The sequence below is a fragment of the Rhinoderma darwinii genome, chromosome 1 (assembly GCF_050947455.1).
Source record: "Rhinoderma darwinii isolate aRhiDar2 chromosome 1, aRhiDar2.hap1, whole genome shotgun sequence".
NCBI lineage: Eukaryota > Metazoa > Chordata > Amphibia > Anura > Rhinodermatidae > Rhinoderma > Rhinoderma darwinii.
This window is the reverse complement of record NC_134687.1, coordinates 431,630,923-431,649,877: the sequence shown is the minus strand read 5'-3', so window position 1 is coordinate 431,649,877 and position 18,955 is coordinate 431,630,923. Positions and strand designations below refer to the sequence as shown.

The following is an 18,955-nucleotide window of genomic DNA, read 5'->3' as shown; positions in this document are numbered from 1 at the left end:
CAGTACCCATGTACCTGTACGAGGTACCAGTACAGAGACCCCCAAACCAGACTGCATCCTGGACTACAATCGGTACATATGAGTGGTCGACTTGTCAGATCAAGTCTTGAAGCCCTACAGCGCCATGCGGTGTGATATAAGAAGCTGGCCGCACACATCATACAGATGGCATTGTACAATGTATACGCGCTACGTCGATGTACAGGCCAGACGGGAACTTTCCTGGAATTTCAAGAGCTGGTTATCAAGAACCTATTCTTTAGGGACCAAGAAGGGGGGGGGGCAGCCAGTACTTCTGGAAGCGAGGCCATACACATCGTACCAGGGCAACACTTTCCAGGCGAATTTCCCGAAACTGGTAAGAAGGGAAAAAGTCAAAAGAGGTGCGAAGTCTGCTATAAGAGGGGGAGAAGGGAGGACACAATATATCAATGTGACACGTGTCCCGTAAAACTAAGGCTCTGTATGAAAGAGTGTTTTAAAATGTATTATACATCCCTTGATTTTTAATCTACCACAGTTTTACTTACCCTGATGCACTCTGCACAGCTTATCCCCCCTCATCTTTCCCTTCTGAGCCCTGCTGCGTGCCCAGGCAGCTGATAACAGCCACATTGAGGGTATTGCCATACCCGTGAGAACCCACATTACAGTTTATGGTGTGTATGTCTCCGGTCAAAATGCTCACTACACCTCTAGATGAATGCCTTAAGGGAGTAGTTTTTAAAATGGGGTCACTTCTTGGGGGTTTCAACTGTACTGGTACCTCAGGGGCTTCTGCATACATGACTTCGCACCAGAAAATCCCCAGTAGGCCAAATGGTCATCCTTTCCTTCTGAGCCCTCCCATGTGCCCGAACGGCAGTTTATCACCACAAATGGGGTATTGCCGCACTCAGGACATTGGGCAACACAATGGGGTATTTTATTTCTTGTGAAAATAAAAAAAATTCTGCTAAAACTTCATCTTATTGGAAAAAATTTATTTTGTTTTAATTCCCAGCCCAATTCAAATAAATTCTGTGAAAACACTGTGGGGTCTATATGGTCACAACACCCATAAATGAATTCCTTGAGGGGTGTAGTTTCCAAAATGGGGTCACTTCTGTTGGGTTTCCATTGCTTTGATATCTCTGGGGCTTTGCAAATGCGACATGGCACCCGAAAACCAATCCAGCAAAATCTGGACTCCAACAAACACATAGCGCTCCTTTACTTCTGAGCCCTCCCACGGGCCAAAACGGCAGTTTATCACCACAAATGGGGTATTGCCGTACTCAGGACAAATTGGGCAACAAAATGGGGTATTTTGTTTCCTGTGAAAATAAGAAATTTTTATGGAAAAAATGAAATTTTTTTAATTTCACAGCCCAATTCAAATACGTGCCGTGTAAAAACTGTGGGGTCAAAATGGTAACAACCATAAATTAATTCCTTGAGGGGTGTAGTTTCCGAAATGGGGTCACTTTTGGGGGATTCCTAGGTTTTGGCACCTCGACACCTCTTCTAACCTGGTATGCTGCCTAAAATATATTCTAATAAAAAAGAGGCCTCAAAATGTACTAGGTCATTCTTTGCTTCTGGGGCTTGTGTGTTTTAGTTCTACGAGCGCACTAGAGATATGTGGGACATTTCTAAAAATTGCAGAATCTGGACAATACATATTTAGTAGTGTTTCTCTGGTAAAACCTTCTGTGTTACAGAAAAAGAATTAATACAATTGAAATTCAGCAAGAAAAATGAAATTTACAAATTTCACCTCTACTTTGCTTTAATTCCTGTGAAATGCCTAAAGGGTTAAATAAAATAAACTTTCTAAATGTGGTTTTGAATACTTTGAGGGGTCAAGTTTTTAAAATGGGGTGTTTTATGGGGGTTTCTAATACATAGGCCGTTCAAAGCTACCAAACAGGTACCTTAAAAAAAAGGCTTTTGAAATGTTATTCAAAATATGAGAAATTGCTGTTTATGTTCTAAGCCTTGTAACGTCCAAGAACAATAAAAGAATGTTCAAAAAACTATGTCAATCTAAAGTAGACATATGGGAAATGTGAACTATTTTGGGTGGTATAACCATCAGTTTTACAAGCAGATGCATTTAAATTCTGAAAAATGCTATTTTTTACAAATTCTCAAAATTTTGCAATTTTTCACCAATAAACTCTGAATATATCGTCCAAATTTTACCACGAACATAAAGCCCAATGTGTCACGAGAAAACAATCTCAGAATCACTAGAATTGGTTTTAGCATTCCGACGTTATTACCACACAAAGTGAAATATGTCAGATTTGAAAAATGGGCTCTGAGGCCTTTAGGCCCAAACTAGGCTGCGTCCTTAAGGGGTTAACCCCAAAAAAAAAAAAAGTTAAGGTCTCCCTGTAAAAGTAGTAAAACATAAAATATGTATATATAGCCCAGAATTATTTTGACAGTAACACAATCTTCATGATTTAGGGTGTGCATGCCACCACATTGGATTTGAAATGAAGATGCAATTGAAGTTTAGACTTTCAGGTTTAATTGAAGGGGTTGAACAAAAATATCCTGTGAAATGTTTGGGAATTGCAACCATTTTTCTACACGGCCTCCTCACTTCAGGGGCTCAAAAGTAATTGGACAGATTGCTTTGCCAGGACATTACTGCAGCTGTCTTCAGTTGTTGCTTGTTTAAGGGTCTTTCTGCCTTATTTTTTGTGTTAAGCACGTGAAATGCATGCTCGATCAAGTTGAGATCTGGTGATTGACTTGGCCATTGCAGAATATTCCACTTCTTTGCCTTAAAAAACCTCCTGGCTTTCCTTTCGCAGTATGTTTTGGGTCATTGTCCATCTGTACTGTGAAGCGACGTCCAATCAACTTTGCTGCATTTGGTTTACTTGGAGCAGAAAGTATATCCCTTAACACCTCCGAATTCATCCGGCTGCTTCTGTCTTCAGTCACATCATCAATAAACATTAGTGACCCAGTGCCTTTGGCAGCCATGCATGTCCATGCCACCACACTGCCTCCACCATGTTTTACAGAGGATGTGGTGTGCTTTGGATCATGAGCCGTTCCAAGCCTTCTCCATACTTTCTTCCTCCCATCGTTCTGGTACAGGTTGATCTTAGTTTCATCTGTCCAAAGAATGCAGTTCCAGAACTGGGCTGGCTTCTTTACATGTTGCTTGGCAAAGTCTAATCTGGAATATTTTTTAGGCGGACTAATGGTTTGCACCTTGTGGTAAACCCTCTGTATTTGCTCTCATGAAGTCTTCTCTTTATGGTAGAGTTAGATACGGATATACCAGGAGAGTGTTCGTCACTTGGGTAGATGTTGTGAAGGGGTTTTTCTTCACCATTGAAAGGATTCTGCGATCATCCACAGCTGTTGTTTTCCGTGGACGTCCAGGCCTTTTGGAGTTCACGAGATCACCTGTGCACTCTTTTTTTTTCAAGAATGTACCAAACTGTTGATTTGGCCACTCCTAACATTTGTGCTATCTCTGTGATGGATTTCTCCAGCCTAACGATGGTGTGTTTCACTTGCATTGAGAGCTCCTTTGACCTCATGTTGTGGGTTCACAGCAACAGCTTCCAAATGCCACACCTGGAATAACTCCATATAGCCCACGCAGCTCATTAAATAGCTTTTGAGAGAATTGTCCAATTACTTTTTGTCTCTTTAAAAAGAGGCAGCTACATATTAAAGAGCTGTAATTCCTAAACCCTTCCTCAAATTAGGATGTGAATACCGTCAAATTAAAGCGGAGAGTCTGCACTTTAAGCCCATATTGATTATATAACTGTATATTCAATATGTTTTGGTAAACCGCTCAAGTGCCAAAACTTGTGTCACTGTCCAAATAATTCTGGACCCAACGCTGTAATGTATATATATATATATATATATATATATATATATATATATATATATATATATAGTAGTAGTAGTGCAGCTACTGGACAGTGCAGAAACTGTCAGGTTTTTAAGCAACCAGGGAGCATGTACAGCAGAAAGGGTTTTTCTCTATTGTTGCTTGGGTGTAAAGCCGGGAATAGGGCCTGGTTTGCTGGAGTGTGAAGGACGGGCTTCCACTCCACACAGACAGTCCATGCCTTGGGCTGTCTGATGAGCCTAGGTAGGCCTCACCTGAGGTGGCTCTTTAATTGAGGTGTGTGCTGTTCACACAGGGCTCTCAGTCTGGGGAAGACAGGCATGCTAGCCTGTGAGAGTCACCAATGTGTAAGGTAAAGCTGCCTATGTTTTGAGGTGCTGGGCACAAGGCTCAGTGTCTCGTAGTGAGGGACACTGAATGTGTTAGAGGTCCGACGGCCTAGGGTTTATTTTATGTGGTTTTTTTTTTTTGTTGTAACACCGCTTGCTGTGTTGAAGACAAAGCTAGCTGCGGCTGATTTAAACCTTTATTCAAGGAGTTGGAGTGAACTTTCTATATGTGTGCCAACCATCTCACCCTGGAGATGGCGATCCTGTGAGCTAAAGTGGGCCCCAAGTTGTCACAATAAATATATATATATATATATATATATATATATATATATATATATATTTATTTATTTGGTATCGCTGTAATCGTATTGAGCTGCAGAGTAAAGGCAACGTATCATTTTCACCACACGGTAAACAGTGTAAAAACAAAACCCCCAAAAATATGGTGGAATCGCATTTTTACCATTCCCCCCCACAAATAATTTTTTTTCCCACTACATTACATGGTACAATAAATTGTGTCATGAAAATCTACAACTTGTCCCGCAAAAAACAAGCCCTCGTATGGCTATATCGACGCAAAAAATGTTTGCGTAGTCTCGGGATCTTTGTTTTAAACCTTCTGTTTTAAAATGACCGAATAAACCATTTAACTTTCATACCGAGTGCTGGATACATCTTTCATTGTTCACCTCCATTACCTTGTATACCTGCTGTCGACACAGGACTTCATTGGGAGTATTTACAAGCACCTGGATTAACTCAATTTGTACCAACTTGCATCAACTAACGCATTGGAAACGCATTGGAAACGCGGTGAGCGAACTTTCTGTAATATATTTCTTCTTTTTCGCTTAGAAGAGCTAGTCCACCTACATTTAGGACCTCTAAGGGCATGTCCACATGCAACAGTTTTGCTTCCGAAAATTTCTGCACCATACCCATTAAAACTAGCAGACATTCCTCGGCGGAAAAACCGCAACATTTCCTGCGTTTTTGACTGCAGAAATTGGTGCGTATTTTGATGCGTTTTTCTCAATGCAGGGAGATGGTGACAACTCTTCTGAAAATCGCAGCAATTCAGTCCACTTTCTGCAGCAGGAATTGACATGCTGCGGTACAAAAAAATAGATGCACCGCAGGTGAATTTCTGGTCGGAAATTGTACGCAGTGTGTGGATGAGATTTGTTAAATCTCACCCACTTTGCTGCTACTGTATTCTGCTGCATATTTTCCATCCACAATTCTGGACGGAAAATACCCAGCAATTCAGTTAGGTGTGGACAAGCCCTAACTCTCCGATATAGAATAATATCAGTCTGACAAAGCCTAAAGGTCATTGGAGGACAATTTAGCACTGCCCCATCACACGCATAAATTTTCTCATCAACAAGACACGAGCAGTGAAAACCGGCAACCTCTCGTTGTCCTCATCTGCAGCCGCCCCAGGACTATTCTATGATTCCCAACCTATATTTATATACGCAAAACTATTCCTCAGCTACCGCAAATGCAGAATGATAAAAATTTGCTGATGACTATTCTGGACTTTATCCAAAAAAACGAGGATATGTATAGTCATCAGGTTGAGGAGGTAACCAATAAAGCCAGTACTATAACTTGCTCCTGGAGACCCCAAAAAATCAAGTAAAACAATATATTTTGGAGGAATCCTACTAGCACAATCTTTAGGTCAAAAATACTTGCCAATTAGGCAAGTAGAATCAAAACAGGTTTCTTGGCTTACATATTATGGATTCCCTGTGCTAAATCCATAATAATGATTTTACAAGACCAAAATTCACTGGACAGCTTCTATAGATGTGCCATACAAAATATGAATTGGTTTTGAAAGTTTATCTTAAAAAACCCCAAAAAAAAACAACACACACACACACACACACACACACACACACACACACACGAAGAAAGGCACCATGACAAATCACTGACACAATTAACCAGACTTCGAGCATTATAAAAAAAAAATTGCTATACCTTGCTTTCACGATGTGTCCATTCTTGCTGGCTCACTAATCTGTGCGATTTTGGCTCTTGTGGAACTTCTACTGGAACACTTTGCCTAGAACGATGAAATTCCATTCTCTTTTCTTTATTTTCCAACATAAGGCTGATTAAATCACTGGCTTTCGCTGCTTTTTTACCTCCAGAAAGTGGTTGTGTCTTTTCCTCTGGAATGGATCCCCTACGTGTAGAGCTTTGGTGTTTGTTTTCTACCACTAGATTCTCATTTTGATCATCACCACTGATTTTTATAAGCATTTCTTTGACTTGTGTATGTGAAGCCGAGCTTTCTTCAATTGTCGTTGATCCTAAGGCTTGTGTTGATTGTGCTTTATAGTGAAGGGTTCTCACTGAGGACTCTAAAGTCACTGTGGTCTGACTCTTATCTGGACGTGGTAGAATGCCTTGAACCTCCCTTCCTTTATATGGATCTCTCTCATGACTTCCTTCTGCAAAAATACTCAAATTATCTAAAAGTGTAGAACTTTTTGGCAGACCTTGCTTAATATTCTTTGTAGAGGTAGTTTCTTGAGGTGAAGTATAATATTGTGATGCAACAGCCTCATACTTATAGCCTACATCATTAGTAAAATGTCGAATTGAGGGATCTTTCCATTTGCTGCTTGATCCGCTTGAGACACTATCCCTGAAAGATCTCGACCTTTCCCATTTAGTCAAATTATGATCATCTTCTCTGGCCTTCTCTCTGTCCTTTTTTTGATTGGCATTATAGTCAGCCATGAGAGAATCAATGTCCACAACTTTAGATTTATAGGTTTCATCAAGCTTAAGAGGAGATCCTTTGGTATTAGACTCTTGCATGGTCTCAGACTCTATTAATTGTGATTTATGCACAGGTTTTATTTCAGTATCTAGATAGGAAGGGCATTTATCATCTACACTTGACTTCTGCTTATGTCTCCTGAGCAAGGCATCAATATCAACACTGCGTCTTTCTGAAGCCTTCTCTGGCTTTTCTATTAAATTATCTTGAAGAACCTGCACATTTTTGTGTGTTTTCAATTCTTTTGAGGCATGTGCGGTTCCTATAGGTTGCTCTGTAGTTTTTTCTTCATGTGTGAAAGAATCGGAGTGGGAGTTGGAGTTGGTTATGCCCATTCTCCCATTCTTGATGTAAAAATCCTCAGATTTTAAACTAATATTACTGTTGTAATGATTCTCAACATCATTATTCCTCTGCTTTTTAACATCCATACCGGTTACTGCGAAATACGTAGCTTTTTTATCCACTCGAGATGGGTCTTTAGCAACAATAATATCCATGTTGTCTTTCTTTTCAGATGTGAATTTAAGCTCGGCTGGCTTTTTCTTTATGTCATCACGCTCATAACTAACCAGGTCAGATGCCCTGTAGATGTTATCAATCATTTTCTCTCTGTCTTGAAAGGAGTCTTTGCTTTTTAGAAGCATATTATCTTCTTTAGATTCTTCCTTGCAGTCTTTCTTTGAAAAGTTATCAAGTTCTTTAGAAGACCGACGGGTGAATAGTTCTCTCTTCATTTGCTCAATTTCCCTATTTAACATGACGTTACTTAAGTCATTTGACTCCTCATTAATCATGTTCTTGGTTGACAATCCTTTTTGAGGATGAAATCGATTAAATGACGATGGCTTTTTATACTCATTAAATTGGGTTAAACTATTTATTTCATCCCTTTCACTTGAATTTGCAATAGTTGGGTCCTCTTTCACACTTTTAATGCTTTTTTCTGAATATTTTTCTACTAAGTTGTGAGAACTAAACGACTTGTCTGTTTGCGGATTGAAACTTCTGACAGATGCCTTTATGTCTCCCTTACCTGCTGCACCAGTGCCAAAATTATAATATTCTGAAGTATATTTCCCCAATGTATTTTCTGGTTTGTCTTTTCTATTTGATTTCTCTTGAAAACCAAGATCTGTGTCATCAGTTGAAGTTTTAATTTTTCTGCTAAAAACATTATCTCTTGTGTAAAGACTTTCAGATTGTGCATTTACCAACTCATTTTTATCTTTACTAAAGCTATTTTTTCTTTCTAAATTAAAGTTAGTGTCTCTAGAAAAGAATTTGCCTTGGGAATTCTCCTGAGGACTATTCAGATTGTTTCTCTTTCGATATTCACTTTTACTTCTTTGCAGGCATGTCCCTGAACGTTCATCCCCATCCTCGCCACGTTCCCGATCTTTGTTGTGAAAAGATCGTCGAGATCGAAGAGTCACAGCTTTGTCTTCAGGTGCCATTTCAATAGATTCACTTAGAACTTTTTCCCCTATGGCTTGGACAACTTCATACCTTGGCTCTACTCTCCTATTCTCATCAACTTTAAGGTTTTGAAGCATCTCTTGGTGTAAATTTCTAACTTGTGTAGAAGAAACCGTCCCAACTGACATATCACTAAATTTACTGTCTGATATTTCAAGGTCTTTTTGAATTTGTGACACCGATTGCACTTCAACACCAGTGAACCATTCTAACCAACTTGATGATTCGTGTTTGGCCCTTAGACGTTCAGACACAGCAGTGCTTCTGGGAGACTGGCTGGACATAAGATTTTCTGAGTGGTACATCTCAGGAAGACTGTGCCTTTCTACATTGTGCTCAAAAATTGTTGCTTTTACAGTTTTCTCCATTTGGGTAGAATGATCTTTTTCTTTCGATGCATCAGTTTTTGCATCATATAATTTATCTTTATAACTGTAATCTCTTCTTTGTTTTGAAATATCTGTACTCCCCTCAAGTTGTATAGGTTCATCACTTTTTCTGAATGAACTTCTTGGTTTGAATGGTTTTTCCTCTAATAATGAACTATTTTGACAGTCTTTTTTTTCCTGAAAAAAATAAAAATATTTATTTATTTTTTAAATTAGGTCAGTCGAATACTGTGCAACCATGCAATATACTATTCCCTCTCACTATATTGTGTATTATAATTAGAATGATCAGAATTAGTACAATTCCTATTTGCCGGATTTACCAAAAATCTCACGACTATGGTAAAAGCTTGGACAAGCTTGATTTCACGACTTCTAATTCTATCTTGTTCCCGGAAATAAAATTGGCACCAGTTACAGCTCTCTTTCCACAGTAGATAACATGCCCGTTTGGCGGAGCCGTATGGGCAGGTTTAAGGTATGTTCACACGTCTTAACAAATTACATCTGAAATTACGGAGCTGTTTTCAGGCGAAAACAGCTCCTGAATTTCAGAAGTTTTTGCAAGTACTCGCGTTTTTCGCGGTGTTCATTACGGACGTAATTGGAGCCGTTTTTCAATGGAGTCAATGAAAAAGGGCTCCAAAAACGTCCCCAGGATGTGTCCTGCACTTCTTTGACGCGGGTGTATTTTTACGCGTCGTCTGTTGACAGCGACGCTTACAATTACACCTGGTCTGAACAGAACATCGTAAAACCCATTGCAAGCAATGGGCAGATGTTTGCAGACGTAATAGAGCAGTCTTTTCAGGCGTAAAACGCCTGAATTACGTCTGAAAATAGGTCGTGTGCACATACCCTTATAGTGGAATCTTCAGGTAAGCCAAACAATAGTTTGAGCAATGACTATATTGGGTCTATCGGCAGCTTTATATAGAAGCACTTCTCCTGCTAGTGATATACTCAACTGCCAACTGTGGGAAAATTAAAATGTATAATTGAAGCATCATTACTGGCTACCCCTACTGATGTTCATGATGTTTTCACTAGTGGTTTAGTGGTCTGTTCTTTGTAATAATTATGCAATTGATGTTAATAGAAATCAGTTCAGTGGACAGAATAACCCAAGTATGATCTTGATTGGAGAAATAGGGCCACCCAATGGACTCCTAATCCCACAGTTCGTAAGAATTTAATTAAACAAAGATAATGAATCTTTTCTCACATAATTATAAATCAACCTGCTCAGTCTCTACTGTTCTGTTACATAATGCTTGCAGATCAGACAGTATATACAACATAACCGATTCACTTAGTTTTTTTTTTAATTTTAAGACCAGTCTAAATAAGTCTGTATAAATAAGGTTGATGCAAAGTCCACATCATAAAAGTTAATAAGGAATATCCAGTACAAGTGGAGAGTACAATGTATAAAGATAACTCAGTATACATTTACATTCAATAGTACAAAAGGGTAATACAATATTTAAATATATCTCTTAGATACAGTTCTATCTAATGATAGAATCATGGGCCTCATATAGCGTCACCAAGTGAAGCATGGTAGAATTTGTTAATAAAAATATATAAAAATATATTGTTGCTAAAATCAACAATGTAATTGGCTACGTAGTTATATCACCATAACGGTGAGGATTTGGATTATCTTCCACGGTCTAGCTCCGCCACACGATGTTGCAACATTTCACCTGATAGTTGGTGATGGGTCATGATGGGATGCATTGTTCTGATAAGACAACTAAGTATTTACTCACTGTTCTGTCCTATTCTAAAATATAATGTATTAGTGTTCCTCTCAAATACAAGTGGGACTTTATTTTAATATAAAACAGAGGATAAAAAAGGTAATTCTTTATATAATAAAAAAGGTTGTACAATTTCCTAATACACTTTCTGTATCTTTTCATTATACAAAGAATAACCTTTATTAGCTTAAACTAAAAGCCCATTATATTTAGCGCTTTAACCCCTTAATGACCAGCCTATTTTAGACCTTAATGACCATGCTATTTTTTACGTTTTTCCATCGTCGCATTCCAAGAGCTATAACTTTTTTATTTTTGCGTCGACATAGCTGTATAAGGTCTTGTTTTTTGCGGGACAAGTTGTATTTTTTAATAGCACCATTTTGAGGTACATATTATTTATTGATTAACTTTTATTAACTTTTTTTGGGGGAGATAGAAAAAAAATCTGACATTTCGGAAACTCTTTTTTTGCGTCCTAAATCTACGCCGTTTACCGTGTGGTATAAATAACACAATACGTTTATTCAGCGGGTTGTTACGATTGCAACTATACCAAATTTGTATAGTTTTTGTATGTTTTACTACTTTTACACAGTAAAAACGCTTTTTTTTCAACATTATTTGTTTTTGTGTCTCCATATTTGAAGAGCCGTAACGTTTTAATTTTTTCGCCGATGCAGTTGTATGAAGGCTTTTTTTTTTGCGGGAAGACTGGTAGTTTTTATTGGTACCATTTTGGAGTAGATGCGACTTTTTGATCACTTTTTAATCACATTTTTTTAAAGTCAGGATTCACAGAAAACATCAATTTTTCCGTCGTTTTTTTATTTAATTTTTTTACGGCGTTCACCGCGCGGGTTAAGTAATGTAATAGCTTTATAGTCAGGGGTCGTTACGGACGCGGCAATACCAAATATGTGCAACTTTTTAACTTTATTTTGGTTTTTTAATAGTAAAGCAGTTTGTAAGGGGAAAAAGTGGGTTTTTCTTTTTTTTTTATTAACTAACTTTTTTTTTTACTAGTCCCACTAGGGGACTTCACTATACGATCCTCCGATTGCTATTATAATACACTGCAATACTTTTGTATTGCAGTGTATTACTGCCTGTCCATTTAAAACGGACAGGCATCTGCTAGGTCATGCCTGCGGCATGATCTAGCAGGCATTCATTACAGGCAGACCTGGGGGCCTTTATCAGGCCCCTGGCTGCCATGGGAGAAACAGACACCTTATCACCAGGTGTCGGTGGGATGAGAGGGAGCTCCCTCCCTCTCTGCAAAACCGCTCAGATGCGGTGCTCGCTATGGAGCACCGCATCTGAGGGGTTAAACGGGTGAGATCGATACCTAATATCGATCTCACCCGGCAGAGCAGGGACGCTCCCAGCCCTCAGCTGCCTCTGGCAGCTGAGAGCAGGGAGATTTGACAGCTCCCTGCTCTGTTTACTTATTGCGATGCCGCGACGTAAAAAGTCTGTGGCATCGGAATAAGGCCCGTTAGTGACCGACGTAAAAAGACTAAACGGGTTAATGACCAGCCTATTTTAGACCTTAATGACCAAGCTATTTTTTACGTTTTTCCATCGGCTCATTCAAAGAGCTATAACTTTTTTATTTTTGCGTCGACATAGCTGTATAAGGTCTTGTTTTTTTGCGGGACAAGTTGTAATTTTTAATAGCACCATTTTGGGGTACATAGAATTTATTGATTAACTTTTATTAACTTTTTTGGGGGGGGGGGGGGGGGGGATTAGAAAAAGAACCCTGCAATTTTTCCACACTTATTGCGTCCTAAATTTACGTAGTTTACCGTGTGGTATAAATAACACAATAACTTTATTCAGCGGGTTAATGCGATTGCAATGATACCAAATTTGTATAGATTTTGTATGTTTTCCTACTTTTACAACGTAAAAACACATTTTTTTCAAAAATATTTGTTTTTGTGTCTATATTTGAAAAGCCATAACTTTTTTTTATTTTTTCACCGATGCAGTTGTATGTGGGCTTTTTTTTTTGCAGGAGGACTTGTGGTTTTTATTGGTATTATTTTGGAGTAGATGCAACTTTTTGATCACTTTTTATCACATTTTTTTTACGGCATGATTCAAAGAAAACCGCAATTTTTGCATTGTTTTTTATTATATTTTTTACGACGTTCACCGTGCAGGTTAAATGATGTAATAACTTTATAGTTTGGGTCGTTACAGACGCGGCTATACCAAATACGTGTAACTTTTTTTTACTTTATTTAGTTTTTTTTCCCACGTTTTTTTTTGTTGTTTTTTTTTACACTTTTTATTAAACTTTTCTTTTACTAGTCCCACTAGGGGACTTCACTATGCGATCCTCCGTTTGCATTTATAATACGCTGCAATACTTCTATATTGCAGTGTATTATGCCTGTCCGTGTAAAACGGACAGGCATCTGCTAGGCCATGCCTCTAGCATGACCTAGCAGGCATACACTACAGGCAGACCTGGGCAGAACCTTTATTATGCCCCCTGGCTGCCATAGAAGACACCGGCACCCGGCGATCTCATCAGCTGGTGCCGGTGGGATGAGAGGGAGCACCCTTCCTCTCTCCAAAACCAGACGCGGCACTCGCATCCGAGGGGTTAAAACGGGTGAGTTCGATACGGACATCGATATCACCCGTTAGAGCAGGGATGCCCCCCAGCTACCTCTGGCAGCTGAGAGCAGGGAGATTTAATGGCTAACTACTCTGTTTACTTATGCGATGCAGCGCCGTAAAAAGGCTACTGCAACGGAATAAAGCCCGTAAGTGGCCGCCATAAAAACACTATGGGGCGGTCACTAACGGGTTAAAGCACAACAATTGAGACTTCTAAGTAAAACTTTGTTCACACTGGTATAATGGTCCACTCCTTCATGTTTCCATTGCTTTTGTTTGCCCAGAATAGCATGCTCTATTGTGCTATTCTATTCTAATAGAAAAAAAAAAAAAGAAGATGGACTTCGTAAATCATACACTTTTCTAATATACACCTATTAGAAGTTCTGCTTACATACATTTCTTATAGTGCATGAGGCCCCTGTCACAAAAGAATGGTATAGCCCACAGATTAGTCCTGTGTAATGTATCCACAGGCTACCAGCATAGGATTAAATATGGCGCCAGTCATGTAACCACCACATACACGATGTGTTGAGGCAACGTAGGAGGACACATCCACGGGCTAAGTGAATAGGAGTAATGGTGGAATAACGATGACCAACTGCTTCACTGTCTGTATTCACGGTCTCTAGATGGTCTAGAAAATAACTGCCCGTCTCCAAGTGATGTTGTCATGTTGTTAACATGACTGCTGCCATCCTTACTCCATTTAGTTATCCTATGGATGAATTCTATGGACTAATCTGTGGGCTATACCATTTATTTATTTTTATTGAGGCAAAGGCACTGTTATAAGAAAGGTATGTGAGCAGAATTTTAAATACATGTCTAATATACATCTGTAGGATTTCCTATTCTATAAATAAATAGAAAAAAAAAAAAGAAGGACAACCCCTTTAACTGATCTTTCTTAACTGGATAATGGAAGATATGCGGCTTGTGTGAACAGAACCTGAGTGGTTGTAACGAATTAAAAACACAGACGCTCAATTCCAGATATAGGATGGGCACTTCTGTAAAAAAAACTGCATAAAATATTGTCAAATTAATTATTTCAGTGTTAATAAAGACCATGTTGGAGGTTGTATTTTTTCCTGTTACTAATGTTTGCGGTTTTCACCTAATCTTCATCCAAAACAACGGCGCTGCCACGAAAACTCCTATTCTACTGAAAAATAGTGAAAAATGCTCTTATTTTTGAGAATACTTCACTTACAGCTATTCATTTATACTCTCGCTGCCATCCGCCAACTCCACACAGTGAGTGGAATGTGCAGTTAACAAAAGCTAGCTAAAATTTCTATCTCCCTAACATTTTCATAACAAAGAAATCCTCAGTGTATCGTCACCCACATTGTTTCTGTAAACCTTATCATCTTGGGAAAGAAAGCAGGAAATGGCTTAACTAAACCACGTGAAAAAACAAACCGAACATTTCATACAGCATTTATTAACCACAACCAAAAATATCTGCCAAGCCTCGCAGGCAGAAACTTTCATTCCTGTGACCTCCATGAAGTGTTCTCTTCAATGAGCTGAACTTGAAAGAATGAATAAATGTACACCAAGACCAAGCAGTTTGGCTTGTAAAGTAAAAATTTTACCAGAACACTTAAATAATCACGAAATTACCACAAACTTTGCATCAATCAATACCACAAGCGAATATAAAACGTTGTAATATTAGAGAAAAATGCCTCTCTCCACTTATCAGGCACGAAGCAAAACCCAAAATGGAGGAATTCCTTATTTTTTTTAAATTTTTTTCCATTCCATCCCACAAATAATTTTTTTACCGTTTTCAGTACATCATATGATACCATAAATGGTACCATTAAAAAAATGGTACCATGCAGAAAACAAGACCTTAAAGAGGCTCTGTCACCACATTATAAGTGCCCTGTCTCCTACATAAGGAGATCGGCGCTGTAATGTAGGTGACAGTAATGCTTTTTATTTTAAAAAACGATCTTTTTTCACAAAGTTAGGAGCGATTTAAGTTTGTGCTAATGAGCTTTCTTAATGCCCAAGTGGGCGTACTTTTACTTTCGACCAAGTGGCCGTTGTACAGAGGAGTGCATGACGCTGACCAATCGGCATCATGCACTCCTCTCCATTCATTTACACTGCACTAGCGATATAGATATATCGCTATGTGCAGCCTCATACACAAACCCTAACATTACTACAGTGTCCTGATAATGAATACACATGAAATCCAGCCTGGACGTCATGTGTACTCAGAATCCTGACACTTCTGACTCTTTTTTTTGTGAGATTCCAGCAACGGATACGAAATCTCGCGAGATCACGGAGCTAAACGAGATTTGGTTTCACTTGCTGGAATCTCACAAAAAAGAGTCAGAAGTGTCAGGATTCTGAGTACACATGACGTCCAGGCTGGATTTCATGTGTATTCATTATCAGGACACTGTAGTAATGTTAGGGCTTGTGTATGAGGCTGCACATAGTGATATATCTATATCGCTAGTGCAGTGTAAATTAATGGAGAGGAGTGCATGATGCCGATTGGTCAGCGTCATGCACTCCTCTGTACAACGCCCACTTGGTCGAAAGTAAAAGTACGCCCACTTGGGCATTAAGAAAGCTCATTAGCATAAACTTAAATCGCTCCTAACTTTGTGAAAAAAAGATCGTTTTTTAAAATAAAAAGCATTACTGTCACCTACATTACAGCGCCCATCTCCTTATATAGGAGATAGGGCACTTATAATGTGGTGACAGAGTCTCTTTAAATGGCTATAAATTGACAGAAAAATAAAGTGATTTATCTTGAAATGCGGAGAGGAAGAAACAAAAATAAAAAAACAAGAAACCGCTGCGGTGTGAAGATAAAGCAGATCATATCCAGGAAGAAGAAAAAAAAAAAGCATTTGAGGAATCGGGGAGACAGCGCTGTTCAGGTCAGTAAACAGGTTCAACTTATATGACCTAGTGACAGGTCTTCAACTTTCTCTTAGTTAATGCCAATCTATAAAACGTTATGAAAACTACTGGAACACGATTTGAAGTTTACACTAGTATTACAATTTACATACGTAATGATATAGGCTAACGATTCATACCTTCTGAGCAGCATAATCTTGAGACACAAAACTTCGAATTTCTTCATTTGGTTTTTCAGATTTCAGATCCAATCTTGCAGGGGAATTTAAGAATCTTAAAAACCCAAAATAATAAATTAGAAAATGAAAACATTGTAATTTAAAAAATAAAATAAAAACTATATTTTGGTTTAATTCCTGAAGACTTGATATCTTAGACTAGGTTCACATGGTCAGTATCTGCAGAAACAAATCTGCCGTGGATTTGCAGGAAAATCCACAGCAGAAATCCGCAGTTCAATGGAGCTAATCTGTTGTTTTTCAGATTGGAATCCACATGAATTATGAACCTGCTGTGGATTAAAAAAAAAACTAAAACTGATGTATACAGTCATTATACAATGCACATGTAGATTTGGCCAAATTAGTCAATTTTCTGTTTTGCGTTTCACTGGATTTTTGTATGGAAAAAGCAGCAGTGACAAGATGTTACGTAAATGGGAATAACAAGAAGATCAATGTCAGTCACATTTCGCATTTGAAAAATGCACACTATTTAGGTTTGTGGTACAGCTATGTGCCATACCATTTCATAGTGTGAGGCCTTATTCACAAGACAGTGATAAACGGCCATGTGACGGACGTTCTTTTAACGGTCATCACACGGCCATTTTCAGAACAATGTTGTGTATGGGTGTATTCACACGGCCCGTGAATAATTTTAACGGCCTGACGGCCCCCATAGAGGTCAATGGATCCGTTTTTAACGGATGTAACAACATGTAACTTGAAATTCATCAGGTTTTTTTTTTTTTGTTTTTTTTAACGGCCATGAAAAACTGGTGCAAAAGGGTTGTCAAACGGTCATTAAAAACGGACAGACGGACTGGAAATGGGTGTTACAGCAAGAGCGAGGATAGAGCTGAGAGAGAGTTTGCGCGCGCACACACACACGCTCTCACTCTTCAGCTTTCAAGATCAGTCTTCTGCCGAACTTGCAAGGGGGCGTGTCACTGCTAGGGATAGTGTAAGAGCTGTGGAGAGGAGAGCACACATGCACGCTCATCTCTTCAGCCCTTGCGAGAGATCAGTCTTGTACTTTGTCTGCCGAACTGGCAAGGGGGCGTGTCTCTGCTACGGACAGCGTAAGCGCTCCCCAGCCCTTACACAGTCGGTAGCAGTGACACGCCCCTTTGCCAGTTCGGCAGAAGACGGATCTTGAAAGCTCTTGCTGTAACACTGTCCATATCTGATTGGACAGTGTCACAGCCATAGTAACACGACCCCTTGCAAGTACACGCCCCATTGACAGTTCAGGGGGTTATTTAAATATCGGGCGCCAAATAGAACGGCATCGATATCTAAATAAATGGAGGAAGGTAGAAAAAAAAAATTTAAAGTGCACCAGGGTTTGGGCAACCCTGCCCATTACATGCTGCACATGTATGGGGAGGTGAAAGGTTCTCTTTAAACAAGAAAAAATAAGGCCTCTACCAGCCCCACCTCAAGGACCCAGAATATGAACTGGTCATATATCAAAATGACTTTACCAGAAAGGGAAACCCATTTCCTGACTTTATTTCCGCATACGATCGTAAACATTTGAATGACATAAATTTTTCTATTTTCTCTTGGCATTATTAGAAATAAAATGTATAAAAGTACATTTTACCTCTAATCCCTGTAAGAAAAAAAATGAACAACGGCGGGTGTACGAAATCTCATGTGACATCCATAAACGAGGGCATCCACGTCATAGTAGCAAGTGTTTACACGAGATGTGAATCTATGTTACAAAGTTGTTAAGCAGTTAATATTTTTATTACACTTTTTACTCCTATTTTATTACTTAGTCAATGATTGAGAAAAGGTTGTTTATCTTATTCTTTGTGAAATGATTTGCCCCACCCCTACAAGAACATCGCAATAAAGGAATTAGAATGCGGTGATATTTCTGTTCACTTACTAGACCACTTTGTACTAGCACCACATTTTAAGACTGATCACCCCACACATCTTTTTAACGAAGGTTCCATGGTTCCTCTTAAAGAGGCTCTGTCACCAGATTTTGCAACCCCTATCTCCTATTGCAGCAGATCGGCGCTGCAATGTAGATAACAGTAACGTGTTTTTTTTTTTCAAAAACGAGCATTTTTGGCCAAGTTATGACCATTTTTATATTTATCAAATGAGCCTTTCTTATGTACAACTGGGCGTGTTTAAAGTTATGTCCAAGTGGGCATGTATTGTGTGTGTACATCTGGGCGTTTTTACTTGTTTTACTAGCTGGGCGTTGTGAATAGAAGTGTATGATGCTGACGAATCAGCATCATCCACTTCTCTTAGTTACCACCCAGCTTCTGGCAGTTCACAGACACGCAGCGTGTCCTCGCTCATCCGACGCGATGAAGTTCCTGTGGGAGGAAGTGAGTGACGTCACAGCGTGATCTCGCGAGGATGTGTGTCTGTGCACTGGTAGTACCATAGCTTGTCTTTTCTTAAGGCTGGCCATAAATGAGCCTTAAGAGAGGCTCTGTCACCAGATTTTCAAACCCCTATCTCCTATTGCAGCAGATCGGCGCTGCAATGTAG

General features: G+C 39.1%; 1 protein-coding gene across 2 annotated transcripts in view; it reads right to left on the bottom strand.

The window, feature by feature from the left end:
- The window catches only part of KIAA1671 (KIAA1671 ortholog), a 261,817-nt gene that overhangs the window by 163,261 nt on the left and 79,601 nt on the right, over window positions 1-18,955 (bottom strand). For both annotated transcript variants that reach the window (XM_075830747.1, XM_075830756.1), the window contains exons 3-4: window positions 16,385-16,478; window positions 6,211-9,066 (exon numbers count right to left, since the gene is read on the bottom strand). In XM_075830747.1, coding sequence (XP_075686862.1) covers window positions 6,211-9,066; window positions 16,385-16,478 — 2,950 coding nt within the window. The remainder of the gene's footprint in view (window positions 1-6,210; window positions 9,067-16,384; window positions 16,479-18,955) is intronic.